Source organism: Lutra lutra, chromosome 17 (genome assembly GCF_902655055.1).
Source record: "Lutra lutra chromosome 17, mLutLut1.2, whole genome shotgun sequence".
Classification (NCBI taxonomy): Eukaryota; Metazoa; Chordata; class Mammalia; order Carnivora; family Mustelidae; genus Lutra; species Lutra lutra.
This window is the reverse complement of record NC_062294.1, coordinates 17,154,467-17,174,081: the sequence shown is the minus strand read 5'-3', so window position 1 is coordinate 17,174,081 and position 19,615 is coordinate 17,154,467. Positions and strand designations below refer to the sequence as shown.

At 47.4% G+C, this 19,615-nt stretch overlaps 1 protein-coding gene across 1 annotated transcript in view; it reads left to right on the top strand.

Annotated features, from left to right (window-relative positions):
• Positions 1 to 7,232: 7,232 nt before the first annotated feature.
• The window catches only part of LOC125089388 (cadherin-1), an 85,705-nt gene continuing 73,322 nt past the window's right edge, over positions 7,233 to 19,615 (top strand). The window contains exons 1-2 of the mRNA XM_047711568.1: positions 7,233 to 7,402; positions 8,282 to 8,396. Of these exons, the coding sequence (XP_047567524.1) occupies positions 7,355 to 7,402; positions 8,282 to 8,396 (163 nt within the window). The 5' untranslated portion in view covers positions 7,233 to 7,354. The remainder of the gene's footprint in view (positions 7,403 to 8,281; positions 8,397 to 19,615) is intronic.

Sequence of the window (19,615 nt, the reverse complement as noted above, 5' to 3'; positions counted from 1 at the left end):
GGAGGCTCAGTCATAAAATAGAGACCCAAAGAAATGATCAAGGAATGCAGCTTTTATACATTTTTGAATTTTAATTCCAGTATAATTAACATGGAGTATTATATTAGTTTCAGCTGTGAAGTATAGTGATTCAACAGCTCTATGCTTTACTCAGTGCTCACCACTGTGTCTTCTTAATCCAATTTCACCTGTTTCACCCATTCCCCTACCACCTCCCCAAGGTAACCAATAGTTTGTTTTCTATATGTAAGAGTCTATTTTTTTTCTTTGTTTGTTTCTTAAATTCTACATATGAGTGAAATCATATGGTATTTGTTTTTCTCTGACTTATTCCATTTAGCATTGTACCCTCCAGATCCATCCACGTTATTGTAAATGAAAAGATTTCATTCTTTTTTTATGGCTGAGTAATATCCCATTGTGTGTGTGTGTGTGTGTGTTTGTGTCTGTGTATGTATACACAGACACACAGACACACACCCCCATCTTTCTTTTTTTTTTTTTTTAAGATTGATTTTGGGGCGCCTGGGTGGCTCAGTCAAGTGTCTGCCTTTGGCTCAGGGCATGATCTCAGGGTCCTGGGATCGAGCCCCACGTTGGGCTCCCCAGGCAGTCTGCTTCTTCCTCTCACTTTCCCTCAGTGCTCTCTCTCTCTATCAAATAAATAAATAAATCAATAAAATATTTTATTGATTTATTTATTTTAAGATTTTGTTTATTTATATGTCAATCCCAAGGCCCTGAGATCATGACCTGATCCAAAGGTAGACGCTTAACTGACTGAGTCACCCAGGCATCCCTCTTTTATTTTATTGTATTTATTTTAGAGAGAGTATGTGAGCAGTGGGGAGGGGCAGAGGGAGAAGGGGAGACAGAATCTTTTTTTTCTAATTTTTTTTATTTTTGTTTTTAATAAATTTATTTATTTTTTAAAAAAAATAAACAGATAACGTATTTTTATCCCCAGGGGTACAGGTCTGTGAATCGCCAGGTTTACACATTTCACAGCACTCACCATAGCACATATCCTCCCCAATGTCCATATCCCCATCACCCTCTCCCATCCCTCCTCCCCCAAGCAACCCTCGGTCTGTTTTTTGAGATTGAGTCTTTTATGGTTTGGGGAGACAGAATCTTAAGCAGGTTCCATGCTTACTTAGGCTGGACCCCAATTCAGGGCTTGGTCTCAGACCCTGAGATCAAGACGTGAGCCAAAAATCAAGGGTCAGCCACTTAACTGCCTGAGCCACCCAGGCACCCCAAGCGTTCATACATTTTAGGTTAAGACATATACACTGCGAGGAATTGACAGGATAAAGAAAACTTATGTTTGAGAGTGCCAATTAGTAGGGGGTTTTAAATAGAATTTGGGCTGGGGGTAGTAAATTAGTAAAACCGATCAGTTTTATTTATAAAAGCTTCCCTGGCCCTGAATTCTCTGCGTCCTCCCATAAGGATGTCTCTTTCCTGGTACAAGGAGGGAACATTTCACAAGGGAGATAGGGCACAAAGTGGGAGTCAGAGTGGGTTTTTTTTTTGCACTGCTCTTTCTTAAGTAATTCAGAATAATCAGTATGCCAAAATGGTGTATTTGGGGGCTGACTTGTGCCCCAGACATTCTAGAAAAGGCAAAATTACAAGACAGTAAAAAAGATCAGTGGTTGATGGGAGTTAGCGGGGAGGGAGGGATGAGTAGGCAAGGAAGGGCACAGAGGATTTTGTTTGTTTGTTTTGTTTTGAGCACAGAGGATTTTTAGAGCAGTGCAATGACTGTGTGCCATTATAATGGTTACATGTCATCATACATTTGTACAAACCCACAGAACTGTAACGTAGACTTCAGGTGATTATGAAGTGTCAGTGCAGGTTCACCAACTGTAACAAAGGTACCACTCTTGTGGGGGATGCTGGGGGAGCCTCTGTATGGGGGTGGGGCAAGGGGTATTGGGGAAATCTCTGTATCTTCCTCTCAAATCTGCTGTGAACATAAAACTGCTCTAAAAAAGTCTTTTTTTTTTTTTAATGCAGGGGTGAAAAGATGAGACAAGATTTGGTACAAGTACAAAGTTTACAAATGACAAAATTATAAAAATGGCGAAAATGGGGCACCTGGGTGGCTCAGTGGGTTAAGGCCTCTGCCTTTCGGCTCAGGTCATGATCCTGGGGTCCTGGGATCCAGCCCCGCAATGGGCTCTCTGCTTATCAGGGAGCCTGCTTCCTCCTCTCTCTCTCTGCCTGCCTCTCTGCCTACTTATGATCTCTGTCAAATAAACAAAATCTGTAAAAAAAAAAATAGCAAAAAACAGTTATTGAAGCTAGATGATAGCTATGTGGTGTTTCATTCTACCCTACATGGTACGCAGTGTACTGTTTTCTTTGTGTTTGAAAGAACAACGTTTTTTTGCAGACATGAAGGGCTGGCTGAGCTGCAGAGGCCAGGGCGGCACCTCTATCAGTTACCGTTATTTTTTTTTCAGTTACGGTTATTTTCACAGGAAGCTGAAGCTGGATATCCAGCTCCCTCCCCTATGTGCTGGCAGGCAGTCTGGGCCAGCAGAGGTTTCAGGAGCCCCCAGGAGCAGCTAGTACAGAGCCTCCTCTCCCCCACACCATTGGGATCTTGATCTGGCTGCAGATCCTGGCAATTTCAGTTTCCCTGGGATGCCTTTCCAGCCAGGTAGGGGTTAAGCTCTTCTCAGAGAGGCTTAGAGAGGCGGTACCCCTCTTGGTCTGTGTACCACTATTGCCACCCTATTGCCAGGAAATGAAAGGGAAAGGACTACCCGGAGGAGTCATCATTAACCTCCAGGCTGACCTGGGGCCGGGACACCCAGGAAATGGAAGTTCGTCAGAGACACACCATGTAATAAGGAAACCTGGAATTCTCATCCCAGAGACCAATGCTTGGTTTGCATCAGCGGTGGGGGCTGTCATCTACCAGCAAGGCCCCTGGCCAACCTTTCTTTTCGCTGTAGATACTTGAAATTGTACTGTTAACATTGGACTGGTCCTCAGAGAGATCTAACTCCAAGTCTGTGACTCTTCTTCCCCTCAGTTGAGAAGCTAATGAATGCGGTGGACCTGCGCAGACACAATCGCAGATGATCTCCGGGGTTTTTGGACCTACCAGAAGCCGGCTCCTCCACAGACCCCCTCCAAGAACTCTGGGCCGAGCTTACTACCTCCTAAATTCTCATTCCTTTGAAAGAAGCACACCCTAGAGCCCTCTTTAAAATGCAAATGACCCTCGGGAAGGTTGAAAAGATTAACCAGACAGGTGTCTGAGAGTTTTTTCTGCACAGCAGCCAAAGGTAGCCTCTGAGGCTTTAATGGTGGAGGTGGGGAGGCTTCATAGGGGCTCAAAGTTTGGGAAGAGGATGTATTGAGCCAAGAGTGCTAAAGGCTGACTTTATGGAGTGCTCACAAGAATCTTGTGAATTAAGTGCTATCAGCATCCCCATTTTATTTTATTTTATTATTTTTTAAAGATTTTATTTATTTATTTGACAGAGATCACAGGTAGGCAGAGAAGTGGGCAGAGAGAGAGGAAGCGAAGCAGGCTCCCCGCTGAGCAGAGAGCCTGATACGGGGCTCAATCCCAGGGTCCTGGGATCACAACCTGAGCCAAAGGCAGAGGCTTTAACCCACTGAGCCACCCAAGCGCCCAGCATCCCCATTTTATATGAAAGAGGAAACTGAGACTGGAAAGGATCAAGACACTTGCTACCCCCTCCCCAGCTAGAGGAGAATGTGAAGCCTCCATCAACTTGAGGTCAAAGGGCACCAGCAGCTAGCCCAGTGTTTCAGCTCCTTTGATCCTCACAGTCTTTTCTTTTTTTTCTTAAGATTTTATTTATTTATTTGACAGAGCGAGAGAGCACAAACAGGCAGAGCAGCAGAGGGAGAGGGAGAAGCAGACTCCCCAGTGAGTAGGGAGCCTGATGCGGGGCTCGATTCCAGGATCCTGGGATCATGACCAGAACAGAAGGCAGTTGCTTACCCAACTGAGCCACCCAGTCGCCCCAAGGAATCCTTTTTTTTTTTTTTTTTTTAAATAGATTTATTTATTTATTTTAGGGTTGGGGAGGGCCAGGAGAAAGCGGGAGAGACGGTCACAAGCAGACTGCTGAGCATGGAGCCAGATGCAGGGTGTGATCTGAGGTCGTGACCTGAGCTGAAACCAAGAGTCAGATGCCCAACTGACTGTGCCACGGAGGAGCCCCAAAGGAAACCTTTTTTGACGGAAGAGGAAACTGAGGCAGTTCACTGAGGGCCATAGTTACTCAGTGCTCTACCTCCAACCTCCTGGGTGTTCCCTCCTCACTCCGACCACTGAGAGCCAGCAGCCCTTCACGACTGTTTCTGGAGCTTGAAGGACTTGCTGAGAAGTCTGAAGAGAGCATCATGCTGACCTGTCTTCACTGCCCCTAATTGTTTTCTAAAATCCTTTTTATTGAATTATCAGAGTGTAATGGAAGAGTCGATGAGAGCTGCTTCAGAGTTACAAGGCCAGGGCTTGCTGGGTGGAGAAAAGCAAAGCCCTAAAGGCTCCCTGGGCCGAGCAATGGTATAAAATATGTATTTTTACATAACTGGGAGAAAAAAAATAAACGGACCAGCTGCCCCATGGGGGAAACGCCTCTTTCTGTATTTCCATTATCTTGTTTAATGCACAGTCAGGCGGGAGCCTCAGTGGGAAAGGAAATACTGGAGCCCTTTCCCTATGAGCCTCCTGGTGGGTTAAGAGGCAGAGAGAGCCAAAATGCAGAAATCCAAATGGCCTGGGCGTGTACTCAGAAACCCATTAAAACTGAGGGGACAGGTGGGGAAACCCATTAAAACTGAGAGGACAGGTGGGGGATGATGGCTGGGCTGATCTCTTGGTTTGCAACAATACCTCCCCTCTGGGTTAAGAAAGTAGCCTCAGTGAGCCCAGATTCACCTTTAGTGAATATTTAGTGAAGTATGCTAAAAATGGCCTTCCCCGTAAGGAAGAGGGAAAGGGAGTGCTCTTTCCAAAGAACAACCAATACACCAAACATTTACTGAGCGGGCACTACCAGGTGCCAAGTATTCTGTTTAGTCATTTTCTTGAATAGTTCCCATTGACCCATTTACACAGATAAGAGCACCTAGCTGCCCAAGGTCATGCAGCTGGTGAGCAGTTTACTCCACATTGTTCAGTAGTTCTGAACATGCTTGGGGGGTGAGGGAAACATAGTGTCGTCATGGGGATAGCCAAACCACACAGACGGGGCTGGCCTCTGGCAGTCATACACAGAAGCTCTCTGATCAAACATCTGCATGTCTATTCTTTTTTTGACTCTAAAATTATTTTCCTAAGGACAGAATTCTCTAGAGAAGGCAGTGGAGACAATAGTGTGGTGTTGAGCCCCAATTTGGGGATCAGGGGATTAGGCTCCAGTCTTGGCTTTGATACTGACTTGCTATGGGACATTGAAACTTACTTGCAGATAACAGGTTTGGATGATCTTTAAAGGGTCTCTTCCAGGATAACATCGAAGATTGAAAACTACCGCTCCAGGGGCGCTTGGGTGGCTCAGTCGTTAAGCGTCTGCCTTGACTCAGGTTGTGATCCCAGGGACATGGGGCTCTCTCCTGGGGGGGGGGGGGGCGGGTCTGCTTCTCCCTCTCCCACTCCCCCTGCTTGTGTTTCTGCTCTCACTGTGTCTCTCTCTGTCAAATAAATATATAAAATTAAAAAAAAAAAAAAAAACCAAAAGAAAAAGGAGGGGCGCCTGGGTGGCTCAGTGGGTTAAGCCTCTGCCTTCCGCTCAGGTGGTGATCTCAGGGTGCTGAGATCGAGCCCCGCAGCAGGCTCTCTGCTTGGCGGGGAGCCTGCTTCCCCCTTCTCTCTCTCTGCCTGCCTCTCTGCCTACTTGTGATCTCTCTCTCTCTCTCTCTGCCAAATAAATAAATAAAATCTTAAAAAAAAAAAAAGAAAGAAAAAGAAAAAGGAAACTACCGCTCCAGCTGCAAGATGGTCTGGGGTCTACATGAGGTGAAGCTAATAGCAAGAAGGGTCCTGGAATGAGAGGGGGTGGGTTCCAGTCCTCCACCACCTCCTACTGGTCTCCAATTCTTTATACATCAGTTACTGGCCTATCAAACGGGAATAACAACAGCTCTTGGGTTGTTTTGAGATAAGATTAAAGGAGAGGGTCAATGTTAAATGTTTAACATAGAGCCTGGCACACCATTTGGAAGATGGAGATATTGATGTTTTTGAAATGTGGGTCCCACCCAGTGGATTGATTTGCACACTCACAAACCTATGGAGACCTGGAGTTAAAAATTTCGACAGAACTAGAAGCCCTGGGTGGCTCAGTCGGTTAAGCTACCTAAGCTCCTGCACCTAAGCAAACGACTCTGGTTTCCGCTCAGGTGCTGATCTCAGGATCATGAGATCAGCCCCGCCTGGGTGCTTAGCTCAGAGCCTGCTTGGGACTCTCCTCCTCTCCTTCCGCCCCTCCACCCTACTCTTGCTCGCTCTTTCTAAAATAAATAACTCTTAAAAGAAAAAAAAAAAAGTGTGTGTGTGGGGGGTGCCTGGGTGGTTCAGTCGATTAAGCGTCTCCCTTAGGCTCAGGTCATGATCCCAGGACCCTGGGCTCCTGCCTATATCCGGCTCCTTGCTTGCTCAGCAGGGACCCTGCTTCTCCCTCTCTTTGCCCTTCCCCTTCTTCAATCTCTCTGTCAAAAAAAAAAAAAAAAAAAAAAAAAAAAGAAAGAAAGAAAAAGAAGGAAAGAAAAGAAAGAAAGAAAGAAAAAGAAGAAAAGAAAAGAAAAGAAAGAAAAGGCAGAGCTAATGCGGCGCCTGGATGGCTCAGTCTGTAGGAGTGACTCTTGATTTCACGGTCATGAGTTCAAGCCCCGCGTTGAGAGCAGAGTCTACTTTAAAAAAAAAAAAAAAGGCCAAAACTAGATAAAGAGTAAATTCCTTTCTGTCCCCAGGTGTTTGTGAGGCACCAGGAGGCTGGGGGGGAACTTGGAGGTGACAGGGATGGTGGAACCCCTATCCCACATCCTGATTCTAGCAAGTGCGGGTAGCGGTTCAGTGGGCGGCAGCGGCTTGGAGCGGGTGGAAGCCGACCACCCCCGAATCCGCGGAGGAAGCCGAGGCTAAGCCCCGCCGCTCATTGGCCGTGGGCGGCAGGTGTAGCCTCAGCCAATCAGCGGTGCCGGGGGCGGTGCCTTCCAGGCTCACCTGGCTGCCGCGTCGCAACCCAGCTCGTCCGCGCCGGGAGCTGCAGAGCACCTGTGAGTTCGCGGAAGTCCTGCCGCGCTCTCGCTCCGCCAAGCTCCGCAGGACCCGACCGCTGCTCCGCCCGCAATGGGCCCTCGGTACCCTAGCGTCTGCGCGCTCCTGCTGCTGCTACAGGTACGTCGCGTCCCCTGGGTGGGCGGGGGACGCTTCCCGGCCCCCATTCTCTCTGTCGTCGGCCCTTCCTTTCTCCTGTCGCCCCCTCCTCTTCCAAGAAAGTTTAGTTTCAAGAACAGCCTGGAGGCTGCGCCGCGCTCTTGGGCTCCACGGAGGTGGGAGTGGGAGCGGGTGGAGAGCGAGCGCGACTTTGCCCACTCCCTCCCGCAAATACTCGAGGCGTGGGGGGCGGGGGCGACCCTCGCGGCGGAGTCGGGGGGCCCGGGGCTGGCCGCAGTCCTCGCTGGCGGCGGGCAGTGGGGGGACGTGGGGCCTCGGGATACGGAAAAGAGGAGTCCCAGTGCAAGTCAAGGGGAGGCAGGAGGAGTGGGGACGACCTCTGTGGTAAGGAAAGGGAAATCAGTAGAAATAAAGGCACCTGCCGTGTAAAGAAAAGACTGTAAACAGGTTTGGAGGCGCCCCTGGGATAATAAAGGGCTCAAAAGGTGTTGAAGCGCCCCTCCTTGTGAGGAGGTAGACTTAGGAGTGGGGGCGTTCCCGGTGTGTGGAAAGTGAAGTGGGGAAGGGTGAAGATGCCTCCAGTGAAATGAAAAAGGAGACGGGAAGGAAAGGGGCGCCTGGTGGGGAGCAGCTGACAGAGCAGCCCCCTCTCCCGGGAGTACCTGGGGCTTGGCGGCAGCAGGTTTCGGAATGAAGGGGTTTGGCGAGGCTACTTGCCCTGGGGGTTGGGGGTGAGTGAGGGTAGCGCCCTCCCACAATGCCGTCGGTGGGAGCGAGGGAGGGGAGGCGCAGTTGGTTTCGGTGTGGGCAGGAGGGGACCCCCCCCCTTCCCGCCGCCGCGCCCAGGTCACCCTGGTTTCATACCTTTTCCCTACTTAGGTCTCATCGTGGCTCTGCCAGGAGCCAGGGCCCTGTCGTCCTGGCTTTGGCTCTGACAGTTACACGTTCACAGTGCCCCGGCGACATTTAGAGAGAGGCCGAGTCCTGGGCAGAGGTAAGTCCTGAGCCTGGTGTGGTGGGAGTGGCAAGGGTCTGGGAAATTGTACTCCCACGCCCCTGGGCAAAGCCCCTTTTTCCTGGTTCAAAAGATACCCCTTTGGCATTTACACAAATGTAGGGATCTCAGCCTTAGCCATGGTTGAGCACTGTGGGTGAGAGGGCTACCCTTGTAGGGGGATGTTGGGGAGGGGGCGTTTAGAGGCCTTTCCTGCGAGACAATTTGTTATTCAAGACTGGAGAAACCTGGTGTGATGGAGGGTGGCGAAGGCTTAGTAATTCCCCTTTGCAGATAAGGAAATGGAGGCTCAGAGGGTGGAGTCCACTTGCCCAAGGTCAGAGAGCAGGAATTTGAATGGGCCCGACTCCCAGGCCCCATTCTGCACCATCTCAGTTACTGAGGTGCCCTGTCTTGGTTATTAGGTTGTGGCATTTGCCCAAAGAGGTGAAAAATTTCAATACACGTACCATTCCCCTAAGGAATAATGTTTATTTTGTTTGTGTTTGTTTTTGTTCTTGTTTTTGTTTTAAAGCCAGGTAGCTCTGATTCTGGGAATGAAAAAGCACACAATGTATTTCTGGGCGGTATCACTGTGATCATCAGGATTACAGGGTTTGCTTTATTTCACTTCACTGTTCGCAGGAGTGAGCGAGCAAGGGAAAGCTGGTTTCTCTTCTGGTTTCACTAACTTCCCAGATGCTTCTTTTCTACCAAAACGAGTTCTCCTTCCTCTTGATTTTAGTTGATGGGGCAAGTATTGTAACTATAAAACACTTGTTAAAGTGAGAAATCACCCACGATTCCCAGAGGAAATTCACTGCATTGCTTCTTCCAGTCTTTGGTCACGTGAAAACAGCAGCAGTCATGCTGTTGTGTGAAGATTGTTTGAATTTTGGAAGTTGTTCCAACAGTGGGCGGCATTTTTTTAAACAGAAACTGCAGTTTCATTGATTAAACATACTTGCTTTTCTGGGTCCTGTCGGTGTTGTGTGGAGCTCTCTATTGAGTCAGAAAGGAGTTTGTGTGGTTTTGCAGTGGGTCCACCATTACCCGATGGTTGATATTCTGCCCATCCCTGTTCTGGGCACCCAGCAATGAAATGAAGAGCTACAGGGACTCCAGCCTGTTGGCATGTCACATTCCAGCAGATTATGGAGAATGTCCCAGGACCCACTTAAGAGGACACTGTGGGACGTGGGCATTTAGTTGCCAAAGAATGTGGGTGGCGTGGGATGATTTGATGGCTGCCAGTGGGTAGGACTGGCTTCTTGGAGGAGGCAGTTTACCCAGTCTTGAAGATTGAGGCAGGGGTTAGAAACTGGGAGTGTGAGTGCTTCTCTCTATGGGGATGTCCAAGACAAGAGCTGGTCACTTTGTTTTCCTGTACCTCAGGACATTTGGTAGCTCCAGATGTGAGTTAATCTGACTTTCACTGCTCCTGCACTGCACCCCGCCTTTCCCCCTGACAAGCTCTTGGTCTGTCCCACTAACATTACTACGTAATGTAAAAATCACCATTATTATTAAAGATTTTATTTATTTATTTGACAGAGACCCAGCAAGAGAGGGAACACAAGCAGGGGGAGTGGGAGAGGGAGTAGCAGGCTTCCCACTAACCAGGCAGCCAAATGCAGGGCTCAATCCCAGGACCTCGGGTTCATGATCCAAACCGAAGGCAGACGCCTAACCGACTGAACCACCCAGGCACCCCTGCCATTATTATTATTAATAGCGGCACCTATTCCTTTTGAACCAAACTCTGAGGCAGGTGTTTCCCTTCACCTGATTCTGCTTTATGAGGGTAGGCACCGTTATTTGGTCGATTTTGCAGGTGAGGAAACTGGGCAATTTAGTAATCTGCTCAGAGACACACAGCTGGTCTTCTGTTCTCTTACCTGCTCAATATTCTGGAAAAAAAAAGAGAGAGGAAGATGGCATTTGGGGAAGTAGTGTCCATTGTGAAGTAGATGTCATCTTCGCTGTGTGCCTGAGAGAGCAGAGATGTTGATGTGGCAGGACCCGGAGGAGAGGAGGTAGTGGTGATGGAGATGGGTCAGACTCCATAGGAAGTGCAGGGAGTCAGCAGCTGGCGATCTTGGCTCCTCAGTGGGGTGGCTGGTTTCAGTTTCTTTCTGTCCAGGACCCACCCCACTCAACAGATTTTCTGACATTTCCCTGTTTTGGGCTTTCCTACCAGTCCTGTGTAAAATGACCCAGTTAGCCGAGGATAGGAGTGTCCTTCTGGTAAAATCAATGTGCGACCTCAGAGAACTGGCCTTGTGATTGTATTTTTATTTTATTTTATTTTATTTTTATTTTTATTTTTATTTTTTAAAAGATTTTATTTATCTATTTGACAGAGATCACAAGTAGGCAGACAGGCAGGCAGAGAGAGAGAGAGGAGGAAGCAGGCTCCCCCAAGAGCAGAGAGCCCGATGTGGGGCTCCATCCCAGGACCCTGGGATCATGACCTGAGCCGGAGGCAGAGGCTTCAACCCATTGAGCCACCCAGGCGCCCCTATTTTATTTTTTTTTAAAGATTTTATTTATTTATTTGACAGAGATCATAAGTAGGCAGAGAGGCAGGCAGAGAGAGAGAAGAAGCAGGCTCCCCGCTGAGCAGAGAGCCCGATGCGGGGCTCAATCCCAGGACCCTGGGATCATGACCTGAGCTGAAGGCAGAGGCTTTAACCCACTGAGCCACCCAGGCGCTCCATGGCTTTGTGATTTTATTTTTTAATTATTTTTAAAGATTTTATTTATTTGTCAGAGAGAGTGAGCGCAGGCAGAGGGAGAAGCAGGCTCCCTGAACAAGGAGCCAGAGGTGGGACTTGATCCTAGAACGCTGGGATCCTGACCTGAGCCGAAGGCAGCTGCTTAACCAACTGAGCCACCCGCGAGTCACGGCTTTGTGATTTTAAAAAGGCTCCTAAGGAAGGTGGTGGTCTCAGTCTTTGGGGAATCCAAGGAAATGGAGGGATGTGACATTAGCACCAGGTTTAAACATTGGCTCCACAAACACTTTGCTTCATGGGAGTTTGAAAACAAGGAACCTGTTCCTTTTTGTCCACCATTGGCCATAGAGTGTCACAGGTAGAGTTGAACCAAACTCCAGGGACTCTAGGGTGGTTCGCTGGGGTGATTGTCATGCTCTGTGAGATGATTGACCCCATAGTCTCAGCCTTATATTTATTTCCTTGGTTTCTCTCCAGGTTCTAGAATGGAGAGTATTTGAAAAAACAAACAACTATAACCCAGTTCTCTAGAATTTCTGATTTTTTTCCTAGCACAAACTGGTTTGAGAAACCCAGGCCGTTAGACAGTATGGGATCTAAGAAGTATCATCATAGTGCCCTTAGTTTGATGGAGGCATGGGTGGGGTAGGGGTGGGGGAAGCCTGCAGGTGTTCAGACCGATGACTTCCTTGCTTTGCTTCCTCTACCACCTGGTTTTGGGCAAACAGGGTTTATGTTTTGGGTTTGGGCTCTGGCTGCTTAATGGATTGACCTAGCTCACAAGCACCCACTTGTGTGGATTAAATACATCCATTTCCCATTTCTAAAAGATGTGCTGAAAGGTGGTAGAAACAGTGTGCAAACCTCCTAATTCAACTGGGCTTAAAAAAAAAAAAATACAGAAACCTGCTTTGGGATCTCCCTTACATCATCAGATCCCTTCTCTCCCGCCCCTCGGACTCACTTCCCTATTACTCACATCGGTGATAAGGCTTGGTGCTGAGCTCACTGGGGAAGGAGACCTGACTCCTCCTGTTCTTGCCTCTGTGTCTGTGAGAAGCGGAGGCTTCCTTACATACTCCCTATGTAGGGAAGTCTGCCTGCTGCTCCCCTACCCCCGTGGGGCCTGCTGGACCGCCCTGCCTCTGCCAGGTGGTTATGGAAATCCCTTTTTCGCTGTCTGGGGCTTTATATTGGGGGAGTCTTTTCTTCCGAAATGCTCACCTTGGTGTCTGTTACACATTCCCTTCCAAGCGTAGCCCCAGATAAGCCAGACGCTGCAGCAGTCCGCTCTCACATCTCCCAGAAGCTGCCAAAACCCTAAAATCCCCGAGGCACCTGTCACCATCAGGCTTTCTGGGTTTCCACTCTGCCTCAACTCCCATCTCCTTTCAAGGCTTTGGGCTTTCAAGGAGGGGAATGAAGTCTGTTTGGCTGGTCAGGATAGTTTGAGTAAGCACATGAAAGATCCAGGTGTGGAGCACCTGGATGGCTCAGTGGGTTAAGTGTCTGACTTCAGGCTGAGGTCATGATCCCAGGGGTGGGATCTAGCCTGGCTCCATGCTTAGCTGAAAGTCTGCTTGTTCCTCTGCCCTTTCCCCCAGTTGTTCTCTGTCTCTCTCTCTCCCCGCTCTCTTTGTCTCTCAAATAAATCTTAAAAAAGGAAGATCCAGGTTTGCCTTTCAGCTTCTAGCTGTGTGACCTTGGGTAGATCACTTTACTTCAATGAACCTCAGTTCCCCCCCTGTGAAAGGGGTGGGGGCAATAATACTTAGTGGTTTGTTGTGAGACTTAAATGTGTATGTTTGTGTATTTGGCTAGACAACAAGTAGGAGTGCCAGCCCTGGGCTAGACTCTGGGGTTGCAGTACCGAATCAGCATCTGTGGGCTGAACACAAAGCAGGTGAGATGATACAAAGAAACAAAGTTTCATTAGATGGTGCCTCCTATTTCTTAGGGACAGAGTAGGCATGCAGGTATTTTAAACAAATGAGTTAATAAATACTTATTATTCCTCATACATTTTCTTATTTTTTTTCCACCTCTTAAAATCTTTGGCCTCAGGCCAGCCCTAGATGTTGATCCAAATGGACTGGTTAGAGGTGAGTCTGTGAACTTTCTAAGACTCGTGTGAGGGTTGCTCGCCCTTTTAGTGGTTCTAGAAGCTGGGCTATCTCATTAAGTGTGTTCCAGGGATAGTTTGCTGAGTGCTTCTGTCTGAGAGGCAGAGCATAGAGGCGCACAGAGGCGGGAGCCCTCAAACCTGAATCTGAAAGGGGAAGGGCAGTCGTTTTGACGTGTTTGTCGTTTTTGGTCAATTAAAAGAAATTCTCCTGGTAGCTTTTCTTCCTTTCTCTGTCTCTCTCTTACTAATTTAAGTTTACCTTTTATACACCTCAGCTCAAGCTTGCTACTGCTGGGAGGGCTTTAGCCACTCTCTTTTTTTGCACATTTCCTCTTCCCTTTCCTTCCTTTAATCTACCTCCAGTCCTCCCCCGCCCAAAGCCCCAGGCACATTTCCATCATTTAGAAGGTTCTTGAGTCAGACTTCCTAGATTGAAACCTAGGGAATGCCCCTTCCCTGCTGAGATGTTGACCAAGGACTTTACCCTCTAAAGAAGCCTTAGTTTCCTCATCTATATAATGGGTATAATAGTACCAGGTCCTCAATGAATATTAAATATTAAAGCCCTTGGAGTATTTGGTGCCTTCTGTTGGAGTCTCTACTCTGTGTTTTACCTTCGGTTCAAACTTTTCCCTCTGTTCGACCCACCCAGTAAACCAGCCAAACCAGTTTCCTCACTCTCCCTGCTCTGCATTAAAGCAAACACTGCTCTGCAAACAGTGACTAGACCAGAATGCCCTTTGCTAGGAAAGGCAGTTCTGTGGTGTTTTCTTGCTTTCCGCTGTGCAGTATACCTGGGTGGGGCTACCTGTGGACCTGCTCATGAATATTGTTTGCAGTCGGAGTGGGAGGAGTGAGGCAAGGAGCAGCTGGGATAGGAAGATCAAAATGACCTTGAAATCGTCAGCTTCTATTTTTTTTTTTTAATTTCATTTATTTGAGAGAGCATTGGGGGAGGGGCAGAGTGAAAGGGAGAAGCAGACTCCTGGCTGAGCAGGGAGCCCAATGACATGGGGCTCAATTCCAGAACCCCCAGGACCCCAGGACACATCCTTAGCCAAAGGCAGACTATTAACTGAGCCACCCAGACACCCCTTCTGATTTGAAATTTATTTCATGGGGTATCTGGCTGGCTCAGTTGGTAGATCATGTGATTCTTAATCTCAGGTTGGAAGTTTGAGCCCCGTGTTGTGGCTTACTTTAAATCTTTAAAAAATAAAATTATTTCATAATACATGTACTTTGAGGATACTGTTTCCCCATTGCCAGAGATGCTCTGCCCCGGCCCCTGAGAGTATGCTCGCCTGCATGGCTAAGTATTGAATCACCTGGAACACCTCAAAGATGCAGGTTTTTGCCCTCCTGCAAGTTCACTGAGCTATAGTCTCTGAGAGTGGGGTTCTGGATATGGCATTTTGTTTAAAGCTCCCCAGGTGTCTGCTGCTGCCACCAGATTGATTGCCCTTGACAACCACAGTAGCTAGGTCAGAAATGTTGAATGAGTAGATACCTGGTGCCAGCCAGGGTCTGAACATCTGGCTGTCCAGCTTAAATAAGGCCAGAGATTCAAGGGCACCGTGGATCCTGAAGGGATAAGGTTGGTCCTTCTGCCGTGCTGGCAAAGGACTGCTCTGTGGGTGTAGAAAAGGGCTGATGGGCTAGGAATGGGGGGACCCAGGGAAATAGCCAGTACACATACCCCTCCCCACTGTGTAGCCAGTGTTAGGGGTACTGACTTAAGACCCAGCTCTTGCTCTCAGGGAGATTCAAAAATCTCTGAGACTCCTGCAGAGGGTAATTCGAGTACCTTCTACCTTCTGAGAAGGGCTGTGTGGTGGGGAAGTGTTCAGCAATCACTATGGTGAGTGAGAGGGTTTCAGCCAGACAGAGAAGGTGAACAGGCTGTCCAGGAACTGGGACTGGGGTGCTCAAAGGCATGGCGGGGCCTGAAGGAGCTAGGCTGGAGCTGTGCTTTCTTGGACAGGGGAGGGTAGCTCCTGGAGAGGACCCCAGGATGCGACTGCCTATGTAGGCTGCAGCCAGGCTATCCCAAGGCCTTGGACTTTAGTCTGCAGTTAATAGAGAGTTTTCTCTTTCGTTTTTTTTTGTTGTTGTTGTTGGTTTTTTTTTTTAAAGATTTTTTATTTATTTATTTGTCAGAGAGAGAGAGGGAGAGAGAGCGAGCACAGGCAGACAGAATGGCAGGCAGAGGCAGAGGGAGAAGCAGGCTCCCTGACGAGCAAGGAGCCCGATGCGGGACTCGATCCCAGGACACTGGGATCATGACCTGAGCCGAAGGCAGCTGCTTAACCAACTGAGCCACCCAGGCGTCCCTGTTGTTTTGTTTTTTAAGTAATCTCTGTGCCCAATGTGGGGCTTGAACTCACGACCCTGAGATCAAGAGTTGCATGCTCCACCCACTGATCCAGCCAGGTGTCCTGGGTTTTCTCTTTCTATTCCCCCTACCTTTCTATTCTTTTAGTAGACAAATGATTCACTTGGTTAAAAATACATATATATATATATCGGGACGCCTGGGTGGCTCAGTTGGTTAAGCAGCTGCCTTCGGCTCAGGTCATGATCCCAGCGTCCTGGGATCGAGTCCCACATCGGGCTCCTTGCTTGGCGGGGAGCCTGCTTCTCCCTCTGCCTCTGCCTGCCATTCTGTCCGCCTGTGCTTGCTCTCTCTCCCTCTCTCTCTGACAAATAAATAGGAAATCTTAAAAAAAAAAAATACATATATATATTTTTTTAAAATACATAAATATATATATATCTGTATATATATATTTTTTAAATACGTATGTAAAAAAGTCTTATCACCCTGACGCAGGTAGTGGCAGAGGTGGGGCATTGGTCTTGTACTTTTATCTTTCAAAACCCACACTCTCATCATGCCCCTCCTATGCCTTGTTGCCCAGATGCATCTCCAGTGGAACCCAAGTCACCTTTCTGAGGGTAAGGAATTCCCTCTCCCCTTGGAAGAGGTGTCTTTACATCTTCCTGATCTCACTAATTTTAACTGTGATGCTGGATTTCAGCTGCTTTTGCTTTTGAAGGGGCACTTGTCTTTCACGTGTGGGTAATTTCCATCCTGTTTCCCCTTTCCTCCCCTTCCAAATAAATGCTAGCTGAAGTGCACTTCTTTTCCTTTCTGTGTGTCTTCAACTTTCTGGGTCTCTGAAAATGGAATTCAGTTGGCATTCAGATTGAGGGGTTGGGAGGGAAAGTGTCCTAAATTTACTAAGGTTCCAACTGGGACTTTTTCAGGGTGTGAGAGAGATCTGGGCCTGAATCCTGTGAGCTCAGGTGTTACTGCTGGGATCTAATGGAGCCCGTCTGGAAGGGTTGAACCTGTGCACCCTGAGCAAAATCATAAACAGTGGCCAGCACAGGACCCTGTGAGATAATTGGCCAAGGCCTAGATAATAATTAGTGGGCTTTGTAATTAGGAGAGCTTGTAATAAGCCGAAAGCCTTTCAGATTTATGGTACCTAGGCAAGTTGAGGGCTAGGGAAAACACCTGTTTCTGTGGTTTGGCATTCACACATACTCATACACCTTTTCTGTTCCCAGAAGAGTTTTCCCAAAAGAAGTTTTAAGAGTGTGTTCATCTAGGTTAATGCCACAGCTTCCTTTCGGGTCTCCCTGTGTCCTCTTGCACGCCCCCCCCCCCCCCCCCAACAGTCTTCATCCAGCAGCCAAGAGTGATGGTTTTTAAAATTTTAAGTTAATACAAATAGGGAATAGTATGTTGCACACCTGAAACTAATAAAATGTATGCCAATTATACTTCAATCAAAAAAATAAGTTAGGGACGCCTGGATGACTCAGTTGCTTAAGTGGCTGCCTTTCGATCAGAGTCCCTCTTCTGGCTCCCTGCTCCTTGGGGAGCCTGCTTCTCCCTCTGCATGTTTTGTCTCCCATTCCCCCTCCTTGTGCTTTCTTGCTTGCTCGCTCTCTAACAAATAAAAAAATTCTTTAAAAAAGTTAAAAATCAAAATCCACTAGTGGCTCCCCATTTCACACAGAATGTAAATCAAAGTCCTTTCTGTGATGTGCAAAACTTTCATGATCTCCCCCGACCCCTTACCATCATTTCTTCCTGACTGTACCTAGAACGCACCAGGCACACTTCTACCTCAAGGCCTTTGACTGGCTGTTATTGGTGTCTATAATACTTTTCTCTGATACCCACATTGGCTTGCTCATTTTACTTTTAAGCAAGCTCTATGCCCAACGTGGGGCCTGAACTCATGACCCCAAGATCAAGAGTTGTTTGCTCTATTGACAGACACCTCATGGCTCACTCATTTAGATTGAAGTTTTGCTCACATGTCACGCCCTTGAAACCCTTGAAACTATTTGAGATAGTTAACCCTTCAAGCACTCCCCTTCTTTTTCCTTTGCTTTATTCTCCTCTGTAGCACTTATCATCATCTAGCATGCTATGTATTTCAGTTATTTCTTCTGTCCATTTTCTGTCTCCTCCCAGTAGAATAGGAGCTCCTGGAGGCCAGGGAATTTCATGTTTTAGTTTCAGGCTTTATTGGATCTAGAACAGTGCCTGGCGCATAATAGGTACTCAGTAAGTGTTTGCTGAATGAGTAAAGGAGGTTTCAGAGTGTATGTATAGAACTATACATATTTTTTGTATTTAGAAACAATTCTAGGGTCATGGGGGAGGGATAGGGTGGCTGGGTTATGGATATTGGGGAGGGTATGTGCTATGGTGAGTGCTGTGAATTGTGTAAGACTGATGATTCACTGACCTGTACCCCTGAAGCAAAGAATACAGTATATGTTAATTAAAAAAGCAAAAACAAAGACAAACTATTCTAGGGTGCTTTTGTTTTTAAAGAAAAGCTAGAACTTTGTCAGTATGAGCCATAGAAGGACATGAGGAGGGGATAGTCACAGGGCATGTGTCTCCGCTTGGCACTCCCCTGCTTCTCTGAGCCCTGCACACCCCTAGTGTAACCTTACCTAATTGTCTTGTCACAAAACAGCTTGCAATCTAGAGTCTAAAGGTCAGAGGGAGCCATTTCTGCCCCACACTTCTGGGTGTAAGGAAGCACCAGATCAAAATCTAAACAGAGATCTGAGCCTAGCAGAGCCATCTGTTTTGTTTCCTATTGTCTGGGTAACACCTTCCTTGAGCGAGACTCCCAGATGCACCCAACACCTTCCTGGGTATCTGCAGCATCCTTCAGGGCCATTAATTGTTAAAGACCTGGTATCCATTCTTCTGGTTCTTGGCAATGCACAGAAACCTGGGAGGAACTTGTGAGATGCAAAAAAACAAACAAACAAACAAACACCTCTCAATACAAAAATTCAAGGCATCTTAATTAGCTCATGGTCAAGATACAAATCTCACAACTCCAAAATCCATCAAATCAGTAAACGTTGAGAAGGTGGGGCACCTGGGTGGCTTAGTCAGTTAAGCATCTGCCTTTGGCATAGGTCATGATCCCGGGATCCTGGGATTGGCTCCCTGTTCAGGGGAGCCTGCTTCTCCCTCTTCCTTGACCCCCCTCCCCAAGAGAGTTCTCTCACACTCTGTTGCTTGCTCTCTCCCAAATATATTTATTTATAAGTAAGTAAAACCTTCTAAAATATTTTACTTATTTGTCAGAGAGAGAGAGAATGTTAGAAATCATTATATAAGATCTATCACCCTGTCTTCAGAAGGGTAGCAACCTACTATGTAGAGTTGCCAGGGCTAGCAAATAAAAATACAGGATGCCCAGTTATATTTGAATTTCAGAGAAATAGTGGTTTTAATTTTTTTATTACTATGTCCCCTGCAATATTTGAGATATACTTACCAAAAAAAATCATTACTGTTTCATCCTCTGTTCTCATAAACAACATTGCACTGACAGATACTTATTCTGTGTTCAGATCTTCCCATGTGCTGTCTGTCTCCTTTAAACCTCAACCTGTGAGAAGTGACGGTTGTAGCTCTGAGAGGATAAGCTAGTGCAGGTCCGGCAGACAGGAAAGGGGAGAGCCTGGCTGGGTGTTCTGTGGCTGGGTGTTCCGGTGGCTTTTGGACTCCAGAGCACAGCAAAGCCTGTGCTCTTTACAGCAAGAAAAGGCAACTAACCAGACTGTGATTGGCCAAGTGTGGAGGTTGGGTAGGTAATTCCTGCTCTGAAGGTCTCAGGGGGAAGAGAAGTCCTTCCAGATGGCGGTCATCTGTCTGAGCACTGAACACATTTTTGTTGAGCACTTGCCAACACTAGTTAGTACTGTGCTTAGCTGGGCACTGAGGATATAGCAGGACAAAACCCCCAAATCCTTGCCCTTGTGTAGCTTCTCTTCTAATCAGAGGAGACAGGAGACAGCAC